The sequence below is a fragment of the Fukomys damarensis genome, unplaced genomic scaffold, assembly GCF_012274545.1.
Source record: "Fukomys damarensis isolate Sample0158 unplaced genomic scaffold, DMR_v1.0_HiC HiC_scaffold_28, whole genome shotgun sequence".
Lineage (NCBI taxonomy): Eukaryota > Metazoa > Chordata > Mammalia > Rodentia > Bathyergidae > Fukomys > Fukomys damarensis.
In genome coordinates this window covers 612,140-638,628 of record NW_022900940.1, presented here as the reverse complement: position 1 = coordinate 638,628, position 26,489 = coordinate 612,140, and the positions used below count along the sequence as shown (strand labels likewise).

The following is a 26,489-nucleotide window of genomic DNA, read 5'->3' as shown; positions in this document are numbered from 1 at the left end:
AAAAAAAAAAAAAAAGAAATTTCAGTGAAATTCAATGTTCTGCCAGCTGTGATACACTTTAATTACACTGAAAATGCTTTGGTATGAATGGAACTTCAAAATACAGATGTGGTAGAGTCACACACAAGTTCTCCCTTGTGTTTTAATATAAAATTATGTCACAAACCAAAGATTTCGCTTGTATCTCACTATCTAAAAATCAACTTTCAAACTTCAAAAACAGTCTCTCTTATGGGAGACAAAGATTAAAACATGACTTTAATTACACTGAAAATGCTTTGGTATGAATGGAACTTCAAAATACAGATGTGGTAGAGTCACACACAAGTTCTCCCTTGTGTTTTAATATAAAATTATGTCACAAACCAAAGATTTCGCTTGTATCTCACTATCTAAAAATCAACTTTCAAACTTCAAAAACAGTCTCTCTTATGGGAGACAAAGATTAAAACATGCCACCTGTAGTAATCTAATGAAATCACCTATTGATGATAAAGTTTTACTTTTTCACTCAGAAAAAAAGAAAATGTCCCACATAGTTGAAGGACTCAGCATGTGAAGGCACTGAGTACCTGCACACACTGCACTCCAAGTCACTTGTCAGCAGTATCAGGCCTCCACACCACAGCCAACCACCACAGCTCATTTTACTCCCATATCAGGGAGCCAAGCAATAGCTCCACAATACATTCTTTTAAAAGAACGGTCTCAGAGTGCTTATTTCTCTACCAATTTTGCATTAATTCTCTATGTTACAGTAATTTGATATCTCAATTTTAGTTGTGATTTCATAGTATTTTGATTATAAGAGACATTTGGCCACTCCAGGGTAACAGGCCACAAGATGTACAAACCCATTCCATAATTCTTTTAGAGGTAAAATCCCAAGATGATCAAGTGAGTGCTCACCTGGGCCTCAATGAGGGAAGAGAAATTGTCTTAGGCCACATATAAGGTACATAATACAGTTACTTTATGCCACTAACAAAACTTCCTTTTTAAAACATTTTTTATTGTAACAAAGGCATGTGCAACACACAGGCAAAAGGCTGGTCATATCTTTAGCGCTTAGAAGAGTGATAACTTCCCTTTTTGATTTTTAAACCAGTTTCCCCAAATATATTTCTGACTGTTAAGAAATATAAATTTAACAAAGCATATCATTCTTTTGTTCTTCAATGATGGAAGTTAAGTGACTTACCTCTCTTAAAACTGTACTTTTATAGCCTCGATATAATCCTTGGAGGCCCTGAAACAAACAAACAAACAAAGTCAGGAGCTCAGAATTTAGAATAGCAATGAGGATTTCTAAATGATAGTCTGAAACAAGGAGATTTACCTGTTCTAAAATTTGGGCCACACCACAGTTCTACAAAGAGGTTAAAAGTTCTAAATTGGCACAAGACATACAAATCTCAGGTTAGCTTCTTTTTAAGTGGATACATCTCAAAACAGAAAACTGGCTCCATATTAATTTAGTTTTAGCTGCTGTTATTCAACATTTTTCTTCTTGAAAAAAAAATTTGTGATGCTTCAGATATATTTCCAAAGTAAATGTACACAAATATGAATTATCCTTTCAAATAAGAGAATTGTATTTCATATTTTTTACACCAGAAGCTCACTAATAATCTCTCAATAAAGTAGTGGTATATATTTCTAGACAAACCTTGATCTATCTATTTAACCATCACCTGGTCCAATGGAGATCCCATACGATTGGTCTCATTCAGTATCTCCTCATCTATGTGGTGGACCATTAAGCGTCACTTTTCTAAAATCTAAATTCAGTAAGATTGACTCCCATGAAACAGAAAAACAAAACAGGAACAGCAACAACAACAAAAAATGCATACACATGCAGTGGCATGTCCCAGTTTCTCAAGAGGCTGAAGCAAAAGGATCGCTTAAGCCCAGAAGTTCAAGGCCAGCCAGGTCCACACAGTAAGATCTTATCTCAAAAAACAAAACAAAAGTAGGCTAGGTGTGCTATAACTCTATCACTCTGGGAGGCTAAGGCAGAAGGATCACAGGTTTGCAACCTGAGCAACTTTGTGAGAGCCTATCTCAAATTTTGAGGCTGTTGTGCTTAGTAGTGCAAAAGCCCTGTAGATTCAATTTCCAGTCCTGGGAAAAAAAATTCTAGGCATAGTGCACATGCCTATAATCAGGAGGCTGTAGCAGGAAGACTGAAAGTTCCAGGCCAGCTTGGGCACATTAGCAAGACCCTGACTCTGATTTTAAAAAAAGGTAGAGCAGGTAGTTCAGTGGAATATCCCCAAGTTCAATCACCAGCACACCACAAAACAAGGAAAAAACAAAGAAAACCCAAAAACCCAGTTCTGTAAAAACTACAAAGGAGCCAGGCATGGTGGACACACCTGGCACCCCAGAGCTTAGGGAAGATGAAGGGGCACTGGAAGCTTGAGACCTGCCTAGGCAATGTAGTGAGACCCTGTCTCAAAAATTAAAATTTAAAAAAGGGGTGGGGATTTAGCTCAGTGTTAGATCACCCCTGAGTTTATTCCCCAGTACCACCAAATAACAAAAAACAAAACAAAACCCTATAAAGGAAATAGCTAAATGCTTCTAGCCAAAGGCTAGGAAAACAGGAAGAATAATTTCTGACCAACAGCTAACAATGACCAGAAAGAGAAAAACCATATTTTTATATAACTATTTTGTTGTTCACTGTTATTAGTCTATTATTATACTTCTCTTCCATGGGGCTTCAAATACTGTAACGTTATCTTAATATTTTAATTCATTTTACATATTTCTAATGTGTCCCACATCTGACTCCAAATTAACTACAGGAAGATCACAACTCAGGACACATACAGAAGGAGCATCCAAGATGTGTCTGTACAGAAATATGAAAAGTGAAAATAAAAATTCAAAACAAAGTAAAAAATAAACAGCCAAAAAGAAAAAAAGTTACTATAACTGGAGATTAAATTCAGCTCTAAGCTTCTTCTAAGGCTCCTGAAATGAGCCTCCTAGCGTTAACTACTACAAAATCTTCCTCAATAAAGAAAAAAGCCTAAAAATGTATTTTACCTCTTCATATAAGATGTTACAGAAAATCTGAAATGTTCTTGAAGAAGCAGACACCTGAGCCCTCTGCTTAACCACTTCAGAAGGAACTCGAATCAGGCAGGCAACCTAAAACATAAATTTAATTACATTCCAAAAAGAAAACAAGTGTTACAAAAATTGGCATTTTCTTCACAAGCAAAACTTACAGTAAAAATGTACCATCTACGTGTTTAAATCAAAATGTCAAAAGATCTACTTATTTTATTGAAAAATTAAAATTTCATAACAAAATAAGAGTAACAGTGGTTCACATACTGTATTATAATCTTAAAAGTAATTACTCAGGGTACAGGACATAGAGTGTTTTACAGAGAAGAAACTTTTATGCATCTGAAATACTCGTGTCCTTAAAGGATATGTACTGCTGTCATCCCTGCTTTTTCTCCCTTTTCTTTTCTCTTAATTCTTTTCAAATTTTTATACAGATGTGGATAATTATATCCATGTCATTCACATCATCTCACACACATTGATCATCCTCCTGATGGCAGGAAGTACCTGACTCATTGTGACTCACCAGCACCCACAACATCAGGCAAATAACATCAGGTTTAGTCCAAGAATGAACCAAAAAGAAGGAAGCAACATAATAATATCAGTAGAGGCAAGGCTGACCACTAGCTGACATTTCTGCCCTTCTGCCTCACTGTACTCCAGCACTAGACCTTCCCACTACACACCCAGTGGGGAGGGTGTTTAGGCAGGCCTGGACTTGGCATCGTAATTCTAGTTGACCCTGGCCGACTGGCCCGTACTCACACCCTGGAACAGTGATAGCGAGACAGTTAGAGACCCAGTGTCCAAACTGCAACCCAAACCCACTTATTTATTGCAAAGTGCCAACACTGCAATTAAACCTGAATACTCAGATTTTAGTTTAAAAAAAAACAACTGTTAACTGATGCTCAGTTGCAGGGACAAATTGGCTGGCACAGCCACAGAGAAGGCTGTGTGTGCCTGCTGTGACCCACACACCACAGGTTTGCCACCACTGCCTTAACACACATAATTCTTCTTTTTTTAACATTCAGCATTTTTATTTAATTTTTTAGCAGACAATTTACATACCTCCTTCACCCTTTCCTTAAGTTAGTGTAGCAATTCCATAATAAACTACTTAAAGAGAAGCTTTGGTCAAGAATGGAATGAAATCGCAAAAACAAAATCAAATCACTGCAGCTTTTAAGAAAACCAAAACTTTCACCAATTATATTCAAACAAAAACACACAATATTTGTGCGGTTGTGTTACAGTGTTTCCTGGGCTGGCTTTCCTCACCGTCATGCGAATGGCAGGGCCGCACTCAGCCGCCGTTCTCATGCTGGATGTCGGGGTCACTCAGCTTCATATTATTCGGAGGCCCTGGATTGAAGACTCTAAGGTCTTGAAATCCCAAATTGTCATGGCTCCATCGATGCCAGTAGTGCAAAATTTGTGACAATCTTGCTTGTCCACCTCATAAATAGACACTTGAGTGATGCTATTCTGGTGCAGGATCTCCAAAGCTGTATTGCGGTCCTCAGCTGTGGCCCTCTTGTCCACGTTGCGGAACCTTTCCATGGCAGACATGTTGCGCTGGATGCTCTGTTTTGGAATGTCAAGCTTGGAGACAAAGGTCAAGCAGCAGCAGTCATCGTAAAGAGCATCGGACAACAGTCATGACCAGCAGTCACAACACTGTTTTCGGAGACAAACGGCACACTCAGGAGGGGCAGGAATTCAGTTTTCAGAGGGAGACCTGCACACTTTTTGAGGCATCAGCAACAGACACAGTGCTGTCATGGCTGACCCAGGCCAAGCGGCTCCCACTGGTAGAAAAGCTGACACCATGGACCCAGCCACCAGTGCCACTGCCACCGAACTCTGATATCAGCTGGCCAAAAGGCATCTTGCTGCCCCAGGGCGTACTGGCTGGCTTTTCATCCACTTCTTTAATGTAGGCAGAAAACACTCTACATTTGAAGTCACATGATCCTGCTGCCAACAAAACATTGTTGGGATGCCAATCCAAGCTGAGGACCATAGAGCGAATTGGCTTTTTAATGTGCTTGCTTACCCACCAATCATTTTCAGACTCGAAGTAACAAACGGAAATGAGTCGTGCTCCACTTCCCACAGCAAATTTGTTCTCTAGAGGTGACCACTTCAAAAAAGTGGCTGCGCGGTTAATCCTCAGGATCACCAAGGTCAGCTTCCAGACACCATCTTTCTGACTCCAGACATAGGCATTGCGTTCAGCTCCACAAGTGACAATGCGGTCACTCTTGGGAGCCTAGTCAATACCTGTGATGTGTCCACTGTGCTCCTTGAGTTCATGAGCTTTCACCCAATGGCTTCCATTCTTCTTATAGATGTGAACTTCATGATTATTGGGGCTAAGGGCAATCTGGGTACGGTCCCTGTTCCAGGCATGACAGGTGATTGGCTCTAGTAAAAACTGATGCAGGGACATAGTCTTAGTGTTTTCAAATGGCAGGAAGCTGAGTTCGAGGTAGTCTGGAGGGGCTAGGAGCAGAGAATTCGCGGACTCTGGTCAGTCGATGCGAACAGGCTCCGGCGGGCACGGGCGGAGGGCGGAGGCCGAGAGGGAGAGCTGACAGATCTAACGCACATAATTCTAATACTGCCCCTTCAAGGCAAGGGTTGGCAAACTTTGATGTCAAAAGATAAACAGTAAACATCTCAGACTCAACATATGTTAAGAAGCTAGATCTCAAGAAATGAGTAGATAGTATAAAACTAGAAATGTAACAAGGCTAGAAATACAGAAGTCATCAGCTACAGTGAGCACCTGCCTTCCTTGGCTGCCCAATTTCCAGCTCTTCTGTGGGTTTTCCACTTAGAGGGAACAGAGTCAGTTCATCTTCTACTTGTAGAAGCATCACAGTCAGGTAGTTTGGCTAATGAGACCCTGTAGCCCAGTGCTTTGAGTCTAGAGCTATGCTAGCCAAGGCACACAAGGCACTGGTCATATGAAGCTACAGAGCACCTAGAAAGCAGCTAGTACACCCGAGATGTGCCATAAGGGTAAAATGCACCTTGGACTTTGAAACCCAGAATGAAAAGTAATGTAAAATTCCATTTATAATTCTTTTATACTTATCACACATTGAAATGTTATTATAGATGTGTAAGTTTTAATAAAATACCATTAAAACCATCCTATTATTTTTCACTTTTGGTGTTTATTTGTTCATTCGTTTGGTACCGGGGATGGAACTCGGGACCTTGCACTTGCCAGGCACTGCGGCAGAACCACTGAGTTAAAGGCCTGGCCCTTCCTTTTCATTTTTGTTAGTGTGGCTAGAAAACGTCACATCACATTCACGACTTGCTCTGCGTTTCCACTGGACAGCGCTGTTCTACAGCTGCTGGGACAGTCAGCAATGCAGAGCAGCAGCACCAGGGCCAAGACAGCACCAGGCAGTGCCACAGGCAGCATCCCAGCCACACTGTCTCAAGTACAAGCCGAAATGTAGTGTGGCTGTGGACCCCTTTCCCATTCATTTCTCCAGGCGCCTTTTCCAGTCTTCTGTATTCCGAGAGTTATAAAGAGTATCAGAGTCAGTTACACGCGGACTCAGCTTTTCTGGATACAACCACCAGGACATCAACTATAAATCCTATTTAATTATGTCAGTAAGTGACATTTACTGCTATCCCAAGTTGTTTAGTGGTAACACAACACAGTATTTAGTACAGAGCTTCGACAGAGTGTACAGAAGCTCAGGCACTTTTGACCTGCCACCCTGCCACCCCTGGCACATGCCCTTCCTGCCTTAGGCTCAAGGCCTTGCAGGTAAGGAATGGCACTTACCTCCTCACATCACACCACTGTGCACAAGGCAAAAAGCAGGCTCAGCTCCTTCCCAGATGTCCTCTCAGTGACGTCCCCTTGCACTTGTTGGCTAGAAATGTGTGACATGGCCACTACTTATTAGGGAGGCTGAGAATGGAGGTCCATTCAGGCTTAGCAACTCTATACCCAAGCCATTCAAGTCAGTTCTGTTAGCAAGGGAAAAGCAGGAGGTAACTTACAGTATCTACCGCCTTCCAAAAGAGATTCTTTTCCCTTACATTTCATTGGATACATTTCAACTGCAAGCAATCTAGAACCTTGACATTTAAGGGGGCCAAAAGTGTTCTAAGGCTCCCAAGTCTTGAGCAAAGCATGTCTAAGGGTTACTGGGGAGTGGTTCGACAGAGTGGTCAGGAAGGTGACCCATTACCAAGTGAATGCAGAAGTGGTTTACGGACACAGATCAGTAAGAGCACAGTACTGCCAGAGGGAGTTGGCTGAGAAGTAGCGAAGGCCAAGGAGGAGCTTGGTGGTGGAGTGCTTGCCTAGCATGCATGGGATCCTGGGTTTAATCTCAAGCACTGGGGGAGTAAGGGGGGGTGGGGAGGTCTACAAAAAGACATTCATAGTTAAAGAGAACCATGTCTCAAGGAATTCTGTATGCTCTTGTTTTATTTCTAATGGGGAGGTAGTAACCGTAAGGGAGAGGCTGGTAACATGGGACAACACAGGAAGACCCCAGAGGTTATGAAACTGGCAGAGTTAGCCAAGTCCATTCCAGTCTTGGGCGCCACTCCCAGCATCGATTCAAGGCCTTGCTTTCCCCAAGGCTCAGCCCCAGGAAGGTCTGACTGAGGGTCCTCAGACCATGGCTATGGCTCAGCCCGAAGTGACCTCTCCAGTATTCCCCTGGCCTTCTAGGGACTCATTAGTTTTCTGTCTCTTTAGTTAATTTATTTTTAATTACAAATAGAAATGTATATATTTACATAATTATATGTACAATTTTTCTTACTTGACTTGGACCAGAACTCTTTCTTTATGGTATCCATTTAGATACTTGTTTTTATAATTCTTAGATTCTATGATCATATCTTCTCTTTACGTCCAAAGAGCTCCCTCCTTTTTCTCATACCCAAATAAACCCTGACCTGAAAAGCTTTAATGTTTTACTTATTAATTTTCACCATACCTTTTTGTATGTGCCTGTGATACCAAGGATCAAGCCCAGAGCACTCCACCACTGAGCTATTTCCCCCCGGCCCTTTTTGATTTTTTGAGTCAAGGTCTAGTCAAGTTGCCAGGGAGGACTGAATCTGCCACCATCCTGCCTCAGCTTTCTCAAGGTTACAGGTGTGCACCACTTCAAGCTCCACTCCAAATAATTTTTAAATGTATTATTTTCTTTCTACTAAGCCATAAACACCTTGAAGGCAGTATGTACCCATCCTACCAATTAACTGAGGAAAAAATCTATTATAGACATTTTTATGTTATTTCATGTAAAAAGCAAATGAAATTCCAAGAGGAGGAAAAACAGAATCATAACCAAAGAAATGACTACCAATGTTCTATAATTTTAAAATGTTCTTTATATAAAGTAGCCTATACATATACAAAAACTAGAAAAATAAGTGGAACTACAGATGATGTTTCTTCTTTTCTGCTTATTTGTACATCTAAATGCTCTATAAATTATACTGTATTAGTACTTCATAAGGTTTTCTTTTAGAACAAAAATGTTTGTTATGGACAACAGATTTTTAAGTGAGGGAGAAAATATGAAAGGGATAATTTAAAATATGCTTTTAGATTCAGACCTACTTATTAGCATTGACAACAACAAATCTTATTTTAATATAATAACAAAAAATTTTTTAAAAAGATTAAAGTTTACAGTCAGGCCTAAAATTACATATAAATTATTTCAAGATCTTTTGAAACAGTATAAACTTTGAGAAACATAAGCCAAGATAGAAAAATAAAGTCTACTGAAACTTACATAAGCCTAAAGGACAGGTCCCAGCATCCAAAGCTCATTAAAGAAATGAAAACAAATAAATAAGTAAAAAAGAAGAAGGTATGCTAGCTCGTTGTATTTTTCAATTCAAGAGGTCAATAGTGAAATATGACCCCAATATGTCAAGAAAATAGGAATTGTCCACTTTTGAGGTTTGGTATAAATATTTATGGAATTTTATGCTTCATAACCCTCCAGGTTCTAATATTATGCTTTTATTTCTTAAAAATACAGAAGCAGAAGAAAAACTTTGAAAATGTTCTCAGATGAAAAGCAATCTAACTAACTGAAGGGGTACAAAGCACCCAGCATGACTTCCTGACTTCTGTGACATGACAGTGGCTGCCTGAGGGACAGGCTACAAAGTAATTCCTCCCACTATTGCCTCCAGTACCTTCCACTTGGTATTCTATTAACTCTGATCTTTCTTAGATTTGAATCTGAGCCACAGCAGAGTACTTCACTGCACAGGAACAAAAACATGTTTACAGTATTGTGGCTCTATGAAAGGAAATAAAGGTAATGTCATTTATGGATGTCTTGGTAAACCTACCCTGCAGAGCATTCTCTCCCTCACACATCTGGGATTCAGGATGAAACCATGACAAAGGAATGGTGGTACTTTCATTAAACCTGAGAACATCTTACAAGCTGAAATTCTATCAAAAGACAAAACAGCTAAGGCTTTGCCTAAGAAAAAACACATCACTCACCCCTTTTATCAACATCAAAATGCAATGCAGGGCTAGTTAAAATTAATACCAACAATATGAAAAACCTTAATAAAATCTGATTAAATATTGATACTCTTTACCAAGATTTTTCTTTGGCATAAACTTTTCTGAAAGCAATCAACTACTGCAATAAAGAGCTAAGTGTGTTCTTTTAGTATTTATTAATAAAGCACAAGGATGCAAAACTACAAATCTTAAGAGTATGTATTTGAAAGTATATGAATTACAGCAGGGCCGGGGATTTAGCTCAGTGGTGCTGCTGTCTGCCTTGCAAGCACAAGGTCCCGAGTTCGATCCCTGGTACCAAAAAAACAAACAAACAAAAATTACAGCAAACTTCAGCATTACATTAGATAAAATGAATGAAAGGAGAGAAAGATGCTGCTAAATATCTGGCCATGTCACTTCCACAGCAAAGTTCTGTACCTCCAACCCATCGTCTGCCAAGGTTTTACACCTTACTCTGGTACCCTGCTCTGGAAATGTTTGTCAAAGTCACTGATGAAATCACACCTTAAGTTAACACTGTATCTTCCCTCCAACTACTTTAATATAGTTCCCAAAAATTACCTGACCTAAAACTTTTTAACAAATTTGTTCAACCTATAAACATTTCTCTGAGAGTAACTAATTGTTCACATTTTATATATACATCAATCTGAAATAACATTAAGTTACTCAAGGTCAGAGAGTTCTCTGGCTCAGGAAACGGTGAAATCCTAATCTTTTGATTATCATCTCCAGAATTATTTTTCACTAAAGGTACACTATTTACACATATCTAATGTACTTAGAAAGTTTAATTCTTAATGTTTCACCTGGCAACTCTGTAACAAATTCAACATAAACTTAATACATATCTAATACTTAGAAAAAGTAAATCTCAATGTTTCACCTGGCAACTCTGTAACAAATTCAACATAAACTTAATCACATGGGCCAAGGATGTAGTTCAGTGGCACCACGCCTGCCTCACAAACGCCAGGTCCTGAGCTCGATCCCTGGGGTGTGTGTGGGTGTGGGGGGGTTTGCCTTAATCACAATGTAAAGTCTACGTAGGACTCACAAATGTAACACAGCAAGTTAATACAATAAGGTCAAAGAGACAACTCACAACACTGAAAATTACTGAAATGCACTATTTGCTAGCCTCTATTTTATTCCACATTCTTTTTGTAATTCCCAAATTTTCTTTAGAAAGGGTTCCAAATAACATCTAAAACATCTTCCTATACTATTATTTAAAACATAGATGTTCAACTTTTGGCAGGCTGGGGCCATATTTAGTGAAGAGAAATTGTCTTGGGCCACATATAAAATATAATTAATGTACGTAAGTAACGAATTTTCCTTTCTTGTATTTTACCTTATTTTATAAAATAATATAAGCCCAAGTTTAATAAATAACAAAGCTTAAACATCCACTTAATAATGTCTATCTCCATAGGTGCACACACGTAGGCAGGTTGGAATATTACTGGTGATAGCTGCATTTTACTCACCAAGTCAAAACTACATGCAAGTTTCTACTGGACTGTGTGGTGCAGGTGTGGCAGGCAGACTCAGCACTGCACTGCACAATCAAATCGTGAAAAGCATCACTGAAAATCACGTAAGAATGTGAAAAAGTTTTCAATCTCATGGGGCCAATCACTAGCTCCACAGGGCCTCCTTTGGCCTGCAGGGGGCAGGCTGGATAGGTCTTGATTTACAATGAAAAATTTCACTGGTGTGGCACACACCTGTAATCCCACCCCTTGAGAAACTGAGGTAGGAGGATCACATGTTTAAACCTAACCCTAGGCAACTTAATGGCCTGGTGAGACCCTGTCTCAGAGTAAAATAAATTTAAAAGGCTCAGTGTGTTCTCTCCCCAGTACCAAAGGAGGGAAAAAAGATATAGTAAAAGGCTCAGTGTGAAGGCCTCGAGTTCAACCCCAGTGCCAAAAATAAAAAGTAATATTTTTAAAATACCAATCGTACTACTGAACAATTTATCTGTGTGTCAAGTTTGCCATCTTCTGGTAACTAATGGAATTGCAGCTGCTACTCAAACAATTTGTAAATATGAATTTAGCCTCCTGAAAGTTCAAACTGTATCTACTTATATTGGAGAATATATTGGAGTTTATATATTTTTCCTTATAGTATTATTTCTATTCATACAAACAGCAATAGGCATAAGAAAAGATTAAAATCATTTTAGGTTTTAGTCTTGAGCAACAAAACTGCTACTACTGTCCTTGATAACCCAGATTGCATACTAAGTCAAGTCCTCCCAACAAAAATAATTATATCAACTTCTAGGCCCTGTGTAACACTGTTTATGGACTTTTATACAACTGAGTAGGAAAGCCTCAAATGGCTTTTTTCACTTTATTCTTTTCTGTAACATAAAAGAGCCATGATTTCACAGATGACAAAAGCCCCATGGACAGATTTATAGATGTCTACCAACAACAACGACAAAAATCTGGCACTAGAGAAGACTAATGGCAAATAGATTAGTTTTATTTTTGTTTTTTTGTTTGTTTGTTTTTTAGTGCCATGGATCAAACTCGGGATCTTGTGCTTGCAAGGCAAACGGCAAAACCACTGAGCTAAATTCCCAGCCCAATACATTAGTTTTTATCACTGCTATAACAACTACTTAGTGGTAATTTGTTATAATATGTTCTCGTATGAACTGCAAAATACATTTACTGAGTTGGTATCAGGGTACCATGCTTTCTGTAGCTCGTAGAGAGCTTCACTTCCCTTGATTCTAGAAGGCACATGCATTCTCAGCCCTATGGCCCCTTCCTCCATCTTCAAGCCAGCAGCTCAGCAGTTTCGGGTCTCCTTCTGACCCTCTTGCTTTCCTCTTGGAAGGAGAACTCGTGATTACACTGGGCCCACCTGAATCATCACCTCTCACAATGTTTAATTCTATCTGCCGAGACCTTTCAGCAAATCAATAACACATTCTTGACATGCAGAGACTAGGACACTGGGGTGTGGGGGGGGCATTATTTTGCCTTCTGTAAAACCACAACAAATGTAAGAACCTAGACTTTTCTTATTTTAAGAAGCCCAGAGTGACATGAATTATTTTTAATTAATCTTATTGGTACATTTTAGGTATACAATATGACATTCATCATTGGAAATTTGCATCTTTACATAATCTATCTTGGTTCTTATTTTTTTCCTCACTCTCCTGCCCTCCCCTTCAACCCTTCCATCTCTCCCTATAATATTACCCAAGTAATATACTTTCTTCATCCCTACTTCTGTCATTTTTTATATATTACATAATAAGTAGAAATCTATTCAAAGGTACTCTGGGCAGCGCACAGAGAAATAGCAGTCGTATCATTCTGCAATAGTGTTTTGTTGTACACAGTAAGCAGGAAATCTTAAGTTAATCACTAAACTTCTCTGAATTTAAAGTTCTTCACCTTCTGAGCTGGAATCCCTCACCAAGCTATACACACCTAAAACACACCACACAGCAATCTACAGGATTGGGGACGAGGGTCAACACTGACGAGAGAGCACTGCATGTGCACTGAGTGGAGATGCAATGGCCCTGGTTTTCAAGATGAGAAACAGAGCACCTCAGTAAATGGCCTACGACACACAGCAAATATATGGATGAATTACATTCTAACTTCGCTCAGTGTGCCTGACAGTCCACAGCCCACATCGCAAAGGTAAAACAGCTCCTAGTTACCCAATAAACAGAGCCAATTTATTATTTATATGGTCCTCAGAGACAGGGGTCAATACTTACTGTTTCTTAGCACCTATCACAGTACTAGGTACACAAGAGGCACTCAAATATCAGAAATCACACGGTCACAAACCCAAGCAAATATGTAAATGTAACAGCACATAAGTCATTAGGCAACCAAGAAGCCTAATCTTTTTTTTTTTTCAGCTTTGAGTTTATTGGTACATTTTAGGTATACAGTACAGTTACATTCATTGTTGGGATCTTGTACCTTTACATGCCAGGTCTTGGTTCTCATATTCTCCCCTTGTCCCTGCCCTCCCTTCACCCCCGCCTCCCCTCCCCATCTACAAACACCTTATTTCCATCTTTTCATTATCTCACATTTTTTTTCTTTTCCCTTATTACCCTTCACCTACCCATCCCACCTTCCCTACACCTTTAGCCCCTTTATTCCCATTTCACAATGTCAGTAAACTTATTAAAGAAGCCTAATTTAATAAGCCAATTTTACAAAGCAAAGGTCTGTCACTGACAAAGTTCAGGCTCACACAGACTAGGCTAATCCTAGCTTTCTTCAGTCTTTTGAGAGGACTCAGTTTTTCATTACAATGGCCAAATTACATTCTTAGGACTTAAAATGGTTTCTTCAACATATCACCCCACATGAAAACCACATTCCTATAAAGTTGAATGTATGCGTTCCAGTAGTTCATATTACTTTTAAATAAGGAAATCTCACAGTTTCCCGTCCTTGTCTACGAACTAAATCACATAATCAATGAACTACATTGCCCTAGATCATGAATCAATACCACGGCAACTAATGCTGCCTAACTGTATTAGAGGGAAAGGAGAATTTTTAAGATGTAGTGCGTTAGGAAAGGAACTGGTGAAGAAACTCAGGGACAGGCGGTCCTTACCATACCTGCAGTCTCCCCAGTACATTCCTGCCCCACATGCAAGGTCATCACCAGCACAGGCGACACCAGTGAGGGCATGCCTTTCCTTACCTTCCTTCCAAGACACTTTCCTACATCCACCCACCTAACAAATGATCATATTCTAGAATACAAGGCAAGAGAACTGTACATAGCTGGACAGGAGATTTTAGCTGCTCTTGCTTAAAATAAAAAGGTAACTGTGTGAGGTGATTAATATGTTTATTTCACTATAATAACTATTTTACTATCTATACGTGCCCCATAACATGTCATACCCTTAAATATACAATAAAATTTATTTTAAAATAAATGTAGCTCACGGATCAACAATTAGCTAGACATGGCGGCACATACCTGTAATCTCAACACTCTGGGAGGCCAAGGCAGTAGGAGTCTAAGTTCAAGCCAAGCCTTAACAACTTGGCAACTCAGTGAGATCCTGTCTCAAAATAAATTTTTAAAAGGGCTGGAAATATAGCTCGTTATGAAAATTAGAGGCCCTAAGTTCAATTTCCAGTACAATATAGATGGATGGATAGATGGCTGGGGGGTGGAGAGAGGTAGTACTGAAAAATCAACTATTCTGAGAACTTTCCTGAATCAATACCCATCTACCTGCCCAATCTAGACAAAAACCAACTTATTTCCCTTCAGCCAGCCTTATACTTTAACTCATTAGTGCACATTCATCTCTCCCTGTACATCTCAATAAACAAATACCTCAAAGGCAGTATCCTGTCTTGTCTATCTTCAGTGCCTAGACACATGAAGGATTTCATATCTAAATCCACAATGTCAGGCAAGGACAACAAAAGTAGCAGAGGAAACCAAAATGAGTTGAACAAAACAGCCTATAAAAGGGGACCAAAGGGGTCCATGAGAAGAATAGACAGAAACGGAAAGAGCTTAAGGGATGGCAATGGAGAACAGGTTATTTTGGAAGGGAAGTTATTTTTTGTTTTGTGGAGATAACTGCTGTGTGATTCTTATGGTTTATGGCTCCTAAGAAGCAATCAAAGTCTTCCTACATCATGTATTCGATGTCCTCAAGTGAGAAAGGTTCCCAAGCACACTGCAAAGTACAGACAAGAAGACAGCAAATACTTCCCCTAGCCGAGGCACATGTGCAGGTGCATCAAAAAGAAAAGTACCTGCTTGACTTGAGAGTAGTATCTGACAGCTCAGTTTCAGCTTCTAATTGTATAACAAATTTCTGGAAATATTCACATACTTCTGCCTCCATTCACCTTTACATGCAAATAATTTCCTTTGAAACATTACCGTGAGCTTCCTCCTGATCTAATAACTACATTTCACTGGGGCCCAGAGTAGGTCATATAATTTTCTTAAACCACCACCTATGCTTCAATTACACAATTGTACAAGAGCTTGGCAAAACACTGAAAATGAGTGAAATGTTAATTTAGTGGGTATCTCCAAACCTATCATTCAACACAAAACGCATTTCAAAAGTTTCCAATTTATTGTTCAAATAAGCTCAAATTTTATTTATTCTATTATCTTGCTCAATCATTTTTCTTAGAAAAGGCCAGTAGAGGGCTGAAAATGCAACTCAGAGGCAGAGTGCTTGACTAGCATGTGTAAGGCCCTGGGAAGTGGGAAGCAAGTCAAGATAACAAAGAACATCACATATTCACTTTAAAACACGGTTTTAAGGGCATGAACAAAACAGCTTAAACCCCCTCTAAGGAAGACACAGTGACAACTGATGTTTTCTGTGCTGTGGCTGACAACTACACATCAGTGCGCCAGTCCTGTAAGCATCCAACCTGGTGGAAAAGCTCAAGCATGTTTAGCATCCAGTAAGATGCTTCACAGGCTGTCACACAGAGCAGGTCCACTGCCTTGGGAGTCACTCGGGGAGCCAAACCGTAACACAAGCTGTGAACATAGACAACACAGGCCTTGAAGAAAATGTTACAGCAGACTGTAACACTCACTCAACCTTCCAAAAACCCTAATCTACATGTGGAGTAGTGTGCAATCTACATGTGGAGTAGTGTGCCAGCCACCAAAATAATCACTCGGTTAAACTAGAGGTTTTTAGTAGGTCTGAAAAATGTAATTCTAAGGAGAACCAAAGGAATAACATGTTTTGGGGGTTTTGCCTCATTTTTGCTGCCCAAGGGATTTGACCCAGGGCCTCTGCACTGAGATATATTCCCAGCCCTTTTGATTTTAATTTTGAGACAGGGTCTTTGTATGCCACAAAGTTGTCTAAGCTGGGATTGAACTTGGGGTCCTCTTGCCTCAGTCTCCCTTGGGAGTACAGGTGTGCACCATTATACCCAGCAGGAATGTTTGATTTGTATATGACACTCCTAACGGTCTGCATTTACGAAAAGACTTATTTTGGAGTCTGCTAAACCACCACAGTAAAAATATTTACAAATGGGGTGCACATTAAGAGAACTGGTAGCCCTACATCAGTGGTACTTAAATAGCAGAGAGTATCAGTGTAATGGTCTAGAATGTCCTGAAGAATCTCCATGTGCTCAGAGGATGGGAAGGGAGCGCTATCCTCATCCGAGATTCATCCACTAATCAGTGTGTGCTGTTCAGAGGCGGAGCCTGGCTGGAGGTGGGTCACCGAGGGGCTTGACGTGGAAGGGTGCACTCTTGACCCCAGCTCCTCCCTTTGTTCTAGTTAGCATTTTGGTAGTGTTCTTTTGTTTCCAAGTTGCTTTCCTATGCTGTACAGCAAAGTAACTGGATATTCTCTAGTTCCCAGCCACCATGAGGTGAGCAGCTTTCATCTGCCAGACCCTCCCACCAGGCCCTTCGGCGTTGAAGCCTGATCACTATGAATTGAAACCTCTAACAGCCAGGAGCCAAAATAAAACTCTCCCCCTCAGTTTATGAATGTCAGGGATTTTGTCCCAGTAAAAATAAAGTAATTAAGGGCCGGGGATTTAACTCAGTGGTTCAGTGGCCTGCCTTGCAAGTGCAAGGACCCGAGTTCAATCCCCGGTACCAAAAATAAATAAATAAATAAATAAAATAAATAAAGTAATTAAGACAACTACAGTCATGTAGGAATCTTGTCTACAAGGCAGGGCCCCAAGTGCCATCTCCAAAACTCTTTTGTGACCAATTGCCCAGGTAACAGATTCTGAAGTAGGTGCTCTTGGCTGTGCCTAGAGAAGTACTGTTAGCTGTCAGAAAGACATTTACAAAACATGATATAATTAATCTTCCAGTTTTCTCAGACTCAAGTTAGAATGGGACTGAAAAACACTTGAAAAGGACAATCTACCAGCACCTAGGTGCAAAATAGCTACTCATCACCCAGGCATAGAGATTAAATTCACAGCAGCTGCTTTTGGCTGCAAAAACAATTTAAATGTTCTTTCACTCATGGCAATAATATAAACTAAACTGCAAGTAGGATAATGAACAAACAAATCAAATCTTAAAACCCTAAAAAGCTTGGCTGCCACACTAATATATCATTCATACTATTAAAGTAAACCTGTTCTACCTTGGACCAAATTACAGAACACTTCTCACAGGGCTTGTACTGTGTGTAATGAAAATGAAAATGTAAAATAACTGAAGTAGGGATTTAGAGAGTTGATACATCAAACCTCCTAATAAAAATGGCACAAATGGGACTGTTCTTGCTGTGGTTACACGTTAAACCTTATTTGATTGATTTTACTGTTTTCCAAATTGCAAACATAAGACAGAAGATTGTAGTTACAGTTCTATTGATTCATCATTAAGATTTAATTAAGCTGCAGCTACAGGGAATGGTTATTATTTTGGCAATGTTCTTTCGTTTTTAGTTTGCTTTCATGGACAGGGATAACGTAACTGTAGATATTCTCAATACCAACAAAATACAGTATTGTTTCTAAGAAATCTGCAGCATAACAAGTTTCTGTCTAAGCAAATGTGTTAGAGAATACTGCACTACATTATCTCTTATCATCTCTAGGTTTCTGTATCTTCTTAAGACAGCGTCGTTCTACTTTTTTCATTAGTACATGTTCCCAGGACACAGTGCTGACAGTCCTTGTGTGGAGTTGGTACACGTGCATATCACATCTTCATTCCTTTTTCACCTCCCTTCCCTGAATCTCTTGATCTCCCCACTTAATAAAGATCTATCTCCCGATCTCCTACTCTCTGTTTATTTTGTTATTTGTACTCTGGGTGTCCCATACAAGAGAAGCCACATGATACTTAAGCCTGCGTGTGTGATTCATTTCACTCAGCATCACGGTCTTGAGGTCACCCATTTCCTACAAGTGACTCCAGTTTATCTCCCTTTATGGACAGTAGTGCTCCACGGTGAGTAAATATTGTATTCCCTTTTATCATTCATCTTTTGATGAAAATAGAAGTGGCTTTCAAGATTTAACTATTTGAACTGTGCTGCTATAAACATGGATATGCAAGCATCACGTAGTATGATGTCTTTAGTTCTTTCGGGAAGACGCTAAAAGGAGAATAGCTGGATCAAATGAAATTTCTAGTTTTATTTTTTTGAGGGACCTCCACACTGATTTCCATAGTTGTACCAGTTTACACCATCAACAATTTACAAGGGTTTTGACCAATGACAGCAAAAAATTGTGGTTTTTTTCCACTTTTTATTTTACACATGAAAATTTATTTCCTCTAAATTCGCCTGGGTTTTTTCCTCTTATGCAATGACATTCGCATGAATCTGAAACTTCAAGTCTATGCTCTAAGAAAGTGAAAGAGGTTACTAAAACAAGAGGCTGGTATGTACATTTCCTCAAGCAACTGAAAAAACTTATTCTGCACAGCTTCTGGAAGTTTAAGGAAGTTCAAAGATTATCTGAGCATTAGAACAAACTTCATCAACTTTTCAACATAACTGAATTTAAAATCAATTAAAAGTCAACACCAAGAAATGTTTTACATGAGAAGTAATCAACGTACTCCCTTCTGATCAATTCTACTCTGTAGCTTTTCCAGGAAATCATGGAAACTGTAAACCGGTGTTTAACACTGAGCTTTCCCACCTATGGATAATGGACTCCCAGGAGAAGCGATAGCAAGAATGTCCTAGAACTGTGTGTTATCTCCAGTCTCATGGATATCTAAAGTCTACCTTTTCCACCACTCTGGCCCACAGTCCATACAAGCACATTATTACATTTTAAAAGATCCAATTCTTAAACAATTAAAAAGCAAAAAAAAGTTAAAATGAGAAAGGCAAGAGCTGGCATTAAGACAAAACTTACACAAGAGACACTGAAACTGTTACACATCATTTGTTATACTTTAATGAAAATACTCAAAACTGCATGTCATGAGCTCTAATGTCAGAACAAAATTACCAAAAAAATTTAATTAAAGGGTTAAAAGTGTCTTGAAAGTTACGTATGTTTCTCTTAAGTTGCAGTTTAAGCAAATTTTCAGGCAGAATTATAACTCTAGAGTTTTATCTTCAGTTCATGGATGGAATGAAAATCCCCAGAAAGTATATGCAAGGTGCTCATGTGACTGACAGCAACAGATTTTCTTAGATTCTGGAAATAGTCTGTGGTTTATTAAAGAAACTATTACTTGATAACTATTTGCTACCTAAAAATTTCCTATTTACTATACAATTACTATACTGTTAGTCCCATCACTTTTAAGACTTCAGTAAACTGTGAACACAACTGTATTTTTGAATCCATAGTTAATCTGGGCTTTGCAAAAACATTTTAAACCAGTGTCAAAAGGAAATTTCACTTAAAATCTGAGATTATAATGTAACTCAGGCTAATTTCTTAAATTCATTTCATAATAATATGAAAGCATAAGGTTTTATGTGGCACACAGATATATGAAATGCAAAAGTACCAAAAAGGGCCAGAAGTCATCTTTTTTTCCTCTAATCATCAAAATTTCAATTAAAATTATCATATGAAAAGGAAGAAACTTGCTTTTCTTTAGAATTGAGACTATTTCCTCTCTATCTCCATTTCTCCTGGATTTTCTACACCCAACTTAATATATTTTCATTAACCAAAATGACATAATTTCACTACATTTCTTTAAAATAACCTTTGCTCTGCCTTTTACAGTGCTAGAGATCAAATGCAGGCCCTCACATAAGACAGAAAAGTGCACTATCACAGAGCTACAGCGCTATCCTAAAATTTTTTTTTTTTTTGTACTGGGGATAGAACTTTGGACCTTGCACTTTCGAGGCAGGTGGTGGAGCCACGGAGCTAAATCCCCAGCCCCCACTAAAATGTATCCCCACAAAAGAAAAATACAGAGCCGGGGATTGAGCTCCGTGGTTCTGCCACCTGCCTTGCAAGCACAAGGTCCAGAGTTTGATTCCTTGGTACAAAAAAAAAAAAAAAACAGGGCCGGGGATTTAGCTGAGTGGCACATCACCTGCCTGGCAAGCTAATTGAAACAAAAACAAACCAAAAACACCCTACAATATGTAAGCAAAGTTCCCAGCTCTCAACAATCTGTTGAGAACTTTTGTTTATTTAGAAAAGATTAGATTATAGTTTGCAAGATAGTACTGACTTCATAAGAAGAGTTGGGAAGTGTTAAAAACATAACCTCTCAAAAATAAAATCACTGAATAAACTAGGACCAGAAGGCAATTCCCATAACCTCACAAAAGGCATCTTTGGAAAATTCACATCTAACATCACACTTATCAGTGAAAAACTAAATGTTTTCTCCTCAAGATCAAGAACAAGGGTATCTGCTCTCACCATTGGTGATAAACACTGTACTCTGGCTAAAGCAATTACATATGGGGATCAGGGTTAGCAAGGCATACAAATTAGAAATGAAGAAGACAAAATACGATGTTATGATTTTATATATCCCAAAGTTTTGGATTCCCAAAGATTCCAGTAAAAAAACTTTTAGAATGAGTTCAGCAGTTACAAGATACAAGATCAATTTCTATGTATTAGCAGTGAAATAACTGACAGTGAAATTAAGAAAAATTAATTTAAAATAGCAACAAAAATAAATTTGGAGCTGGGCACATGGAGACACATGCTCATAATCCCAGGACTCTGGAACACTGGAGGAGAAGGATTAAAAGTTCAAGGCCAGCTTGGGCAACTGAGCAAGATCCTGTCTCAAAAAATAAAACAAGGGCCAGGGATTTAGCTCAGTGGTTGTTCCACTATCTGCCTGCAAGTGCAAAGCCCTGAGTTCAATCCCCGGTACCAAAATAATAACAATAACAGTAACAGTAACAGTAACAGCAATAATAATAATAATAATAATAATAATAATAATAATAATAATAATAATAATAACAACACAAAAGGAATGGAGATGTAGCTCAGTTTGAAGACCTTGGGTGGAATTCCCAGTTTCTAAATAAATAAATAAGGAATAAATTAAGTACTATACACTTTAAAAAGTACAAAACATTGTTGAAGAAAACTGAAGACCTAAATAAATGGAAAAACATATGTGCACATGGATTGGAAAACTTAATATTGTTAAGATGGTTTAGTGCCTGATGAAAGATATGGGTCTAGTTTTAATCTTTTGTAAGTTGAAACCCAGTTTTTCCAGCACCATTTATTAAAGAGGCTATCTTTCTCCAGTGAGCATGGTTGGCTCCTTTGTCAAAGATGAGGTGACTAAGAGTGTTGGGAGTTGTTTCTTCATCATCTAATCTGTTCCACTGATCCGTGGGTCTATTTCTTTGCCAGTAACTTGCTGTTTTCATCACAGTAGCCTTGTATTATAGTTTCAAATTGCGGACTGTGATATCCCCTGCTTTATCTTTGTTGCCTAGAATGACTTTTACTCTACTGGTTCCAAATGAATTTTTGGACTGTTTGGATTGTTCTGTAAAGTATACTGCTGGGATTTCAATGAATTTATATAGCAGTTCTGGAAATATGGCCATTTTCACTATATTGGGTCTTCCTACCCAAGAACTAGGAATGTCTTTCCATTTTCTGGTATCATCTTTGATCTCTTTTTTTCAGAGTGCTATAATTTTCAAGGTAGAGGTCTTTTACTTCCTTCATTAGATTGATTCCTAGATATTTCATGTTTGGGGGATGCTATTGTGAAAGCAACTGTTTCCCCAATTTCTCTCTCAGTAACTTTGGTATTTGTGTACAAGAAGGCTTGAGGCCATACTCATAAGTGAAATAAATAGGACACACTTGTGTAAATACTGAATCATTTCTCTAGTGTGAGAAACAGAAGGTGTAAATGAGGACAAAAATGTATAATACATATTGTGAAATAGGATGCAGGTTTAAAGGGAAAGGGGGATGGGGGCACAGGAAAGGGAAGAAGGGAAAGAAAAAAACTGGAAACAAAGCTCATGTATATGGGGTGGGTGAAGGAGTTGAAGAGAGGGCAGGGAAATGAGAAAAAATAAGGATCTAGATATACACTTTGGGCTGGGATTTAGCTCAGTGGCACCACACGTGCCTCACAAGCACAAGGTCCTGAGTTTGATCCCTGGTACCAAAAAAAAAAAAAAAAAAAAAAAAAAAAAAAAAAAAAAAAACCAAAAAAAACCCTATACATCTAAATTATTTTTTACATTAATCTTATAAAGGTTTACTGGTTTTCCAAGTTTTCTAATGCAAACATATGACTACTTTTCTAATCTGAAAAAGAAAAGATGTTGCTTGATAATCAACATGTAGCCATCCCTGGCCGGCACCTATTCATCACAAGGTTAGGGGTTTGAATACACCTAAAGAAGTGTCAGACCGTGTAGTTTGAAGATAACACTAATAAAAAGTAGATGCTTTCCAGATACACACAAATAACAACAGTTGTTGTATCTCAGTATCAAGCAGGAAGAGCAGAGAGAAAGGTAAATTAGCGAGCAGAGAAACCTATTTTCATTACACCCTTCACTGCATTCATTTTGGCTGACTGGTTGCTGTCTAACCATAACTATATATTTTGTATTAAAATATTTTATCATTTACATTACAATTTCTTCTCTGATCTAAACACATGGAATGGACAGCCTGGCTATCTTTTTGACACAGTTTCCATTTTTGTTGCAAAATGGTATGTATGATGCAGCCTCTATAGCATTTGTTGCAGCTTATTTTGTAGACTTAACATTCCAAGTATTTTTGAAAATGTATACTTTTTAACTGCTGAGTGCAGAGTTCTATACGCTATTGTGACATTTAAATCTTCCATGGCCTAAGTTTATTCCTGCCCAGTCTTTAATGCTTTCAGACAGAGACAGACTTTCTCCAATACTATAGTTTGATTTCTCATTATTATTGTCAGTTTTTGTGCCATGTAATCAGACACTATGTTACTCAGTACAGCTCCAGGCCTGTTATAGCTCCCAGGAGAATTTTTCTTGTATCATTATATACTGACTGGTCTTTTTGTTTTGTTTTGTTGCCTTAAGTCTTTTTTGCCCAATACTAACATTATTCAAGCAGCTCCATTTCAGCTGGTATTCTGTACTCATTAGTGTTTGATAAGAGAGGCAAAACCACTCTATAAGTTCTGATAAAAGATTTATAGAAGAGATCTGGCCAACAATCATGGGAGCTGATGAGGTAGTCTGTATGCTGCTTCTGCATCCATTGTTGGGACAGAAATTAGAGGGCAGCCAAGAAGGAAGAAAGGTAAATGGAGAAAAAGAAGGACAAAGTGAAACATATGCAGTGGTACTTTGGTTCACAAACACTTTTGTTTGCAAACAATTTGGTTCACTAACAGAAGCATTTGGCAAAATGTTTCTGTTTGCAAACTCATCAGGTGACAAACACAGCCTCAGCCATCTTTCCCACATGAACACTAACCTGGCCATCTTTTTCAAAATCAAAGAACAAATTAAGTTTGTGAACCGAGGTACCACTGTACCCATTTCTCACCAACCTGCGGGAGACAAACAATACTAAAGGTTTGCACCTTTCACTGCAGAGCCCAGATACTTGACCCAGAATATGGAGCAGCTAAAGGGAAAGATGGGTACTCAAGAAGTACACTGAAAGCCAACATAGCGACCCAGGAGAGCTGAGAGGCGGGCAGGAGCTGCAACAGTGTCCAACCCTGCCTTCAGAGCACAAATGCAGCCACTGTTCCCCTTCCACCTTATGAATCTTCTGTAAATCTGTGGCTGACTTAACATTAATCTATTCAGTAGAGGGAACTCCGGGACAAATCACTCCAATGCAGTTGTGTTGACATAAACAAAGCCCAACACAATTTACAAGGATTTTTTTTCTCATCTCGTTCATTCTATGTAATTATGCCTTAGAACTGTTTCTTGTCAAGAGTACACAGCCAGATTTTTCTTTCATCGTTAAGATTTTAGCTTTTATAACTTGTAATGTTTAATACAGTTCCAATTTTTGAAGTTTCATGATTTAAAAACAAATTTTTAAATGAAATTTCACCATAAAGAAATAATAAATAGCTTCTCGGCCATGCCCTCCCCTGCCGGCTGCATTCTGCCATCTTCAGCGCCAGAGGACCTGCTCGGCCCGGCCCTCCCCTGCTGGTGCCACTGCCGCCATCTTCAGCGCCAGTAAAGTAGCCGCGCAGGCACCCCCGAACTGCCCCCAACCTTCCCCCTCATGCCTTTAGACCTCCTGATTGTGCCAGTTTTTTTACCTACTCTGTAGAGGCAGAGGTGGTCATAAAGAGTATTTTCTGGCACCTTCAACTTCGAACATCTTAAAGAAGTGGTGGGGGAAACTTATAGTAGAACTGAGTGGAGTTCAACCCTTCAGGAGGTCGGGAAACTCAGTCTAGGCCTTGCAGCTCAAGCTCAGTCTGTGTCGTGGGGTTCTGCCACCAGCTAGCAGAGATCAGGGGACTTGGCTCTGCACATGGCAGCACATATTGTATATTATGACAGCAGTGATATAGTCTGAAAGAGGCCCTTCAAACTCATTTTTGTTTCTTTTTTTCATTCCACTCTGCAAATTCATTTTTTTTCTTTTTCTGTTTTCTTTCTCCAACTCAGTCTCTTACTCTACTATAGTATCCCTCATCTCCGTTTCTGCTCTTGTCCTAACTCAGATTTCTTCTTTTATTTTTTTCTCTTTTCTTTATGTTCTTTCCTTATGTCATTCTACCTCACTAAAGGGTTATTATACTTCTATTTTGTTTGTTCTTTTTGAACTTAACAGTTTCCTGACAAGTGTCTGATCATTCTACATCTTTTGGCTTCATATGAAACTTTCTCTAATTCTTTTACTTATCTACTCCTCTTGTTGTAACTCTGTCTTAAGCCCCCATTGTAAATGGTAAATATCCTTATTGAAAAGTTTATTCACTGTAAGCATATTTTGGATTGCTTCTTGATTTTAATTTAATTCACATGGTTTGAAGCTGCTACTGATGACTACCATAGGTGGTCAATTTGCAAATTGTGCTTCATTATATTGTGGTGCTGATTGTATCAATTAGGAAAAAGTATTGTGATTGATTCAATGAGCTGTTTTCTTCGGTATTACGAAAATGAGAATGTCTATGAGTCATTAGAGACCCATACTACAGCCCAACTATATCAGGTAGATTTAAGTAATAACCTAAAGGTTAAACTAAGGACAACCAAACAACAATAGTAAAAATGAGAAAACGCTTAAGCAAGATACAGGGACAGACTTCCAAATCACCAATGGCAAACAGTGGGGCAGATGAAGATGAAAAGTCTGATAGTGAATCATCAGGACACCCTGAACTCAAAGCACAGGAAGTAACAAAACTGATCAATCAGGCTCTAGAGAAATGTCGCGAGCCGGCAATGCAGAGCACTGTCCAGCAGTGTCTCAAATCTGAAAGAGCAGCGGGGTGGAGATGGGGCAGAGAGAAAGGAAGGACGCCAAGACAAGAGTCTGATCAAGGCAACGTTTATTGCAGGCAAGCATCAGCCTTTTAAAGGCACATCAACAGGAAGCACCTGACTCCTACAGATAACATCAGATCTTTGGCTATCCAAGTTTCTCCCATGCAGGGTCAAAAACAAGTTTAACACATGCAGTCCTTAAAAAGGAACAAGTGTTAACACATGCTAATTAGGAACATCCTGATCACACATTGTGTCAATGCCTTGATTATAAAGAAATAAGTTATCTTTCAAATGTCAAATGCCAGTGGGCCATGACTGGCTCCCACAAACCATGTTTCCCACAGAGAAATATAAAACAGAAGTAATTTCCCAGATAATCATAGAGATGATGAGCAA

At 38.9% G+C, this 26,489-nt stretch overlaps 1 protein-coding gene and 1 pseudogene across 2 annotated transcripts in view; both read right to left on the bottom strand.

The window, feature by feature from the left end:
* The window catches only part of Slc25a26 (solute carrier family 25 member 26), a 128,678-nt gene that overhangs the window by 84,607 nt on the left and 17,582 nt on the right, over window positions 1-26,489 (bottom strand). For both annotated transcript variants that reach the window (XM_010608052.3, XM_010608051.3), the window contains 2 exons: window positions 3,061-3,165; window positions 1,202-1,249 (listed from right to left, as the gene is read on the bottom strand). In XM_010608052.3, the coding sequence (XP_010606354.1) occupies window positions 1,202-1,249; window positions 3,061-3,165 (153 nt within the window). The remainder of the gene's footprint in view (window positions 1-1,201; window positions 1,250-3,060; window positions 3,166-26,489) is intronic.
* On the bottom strand, window positions 4,331-5,813 carry LOC104850936 (annotated as a pseudogene).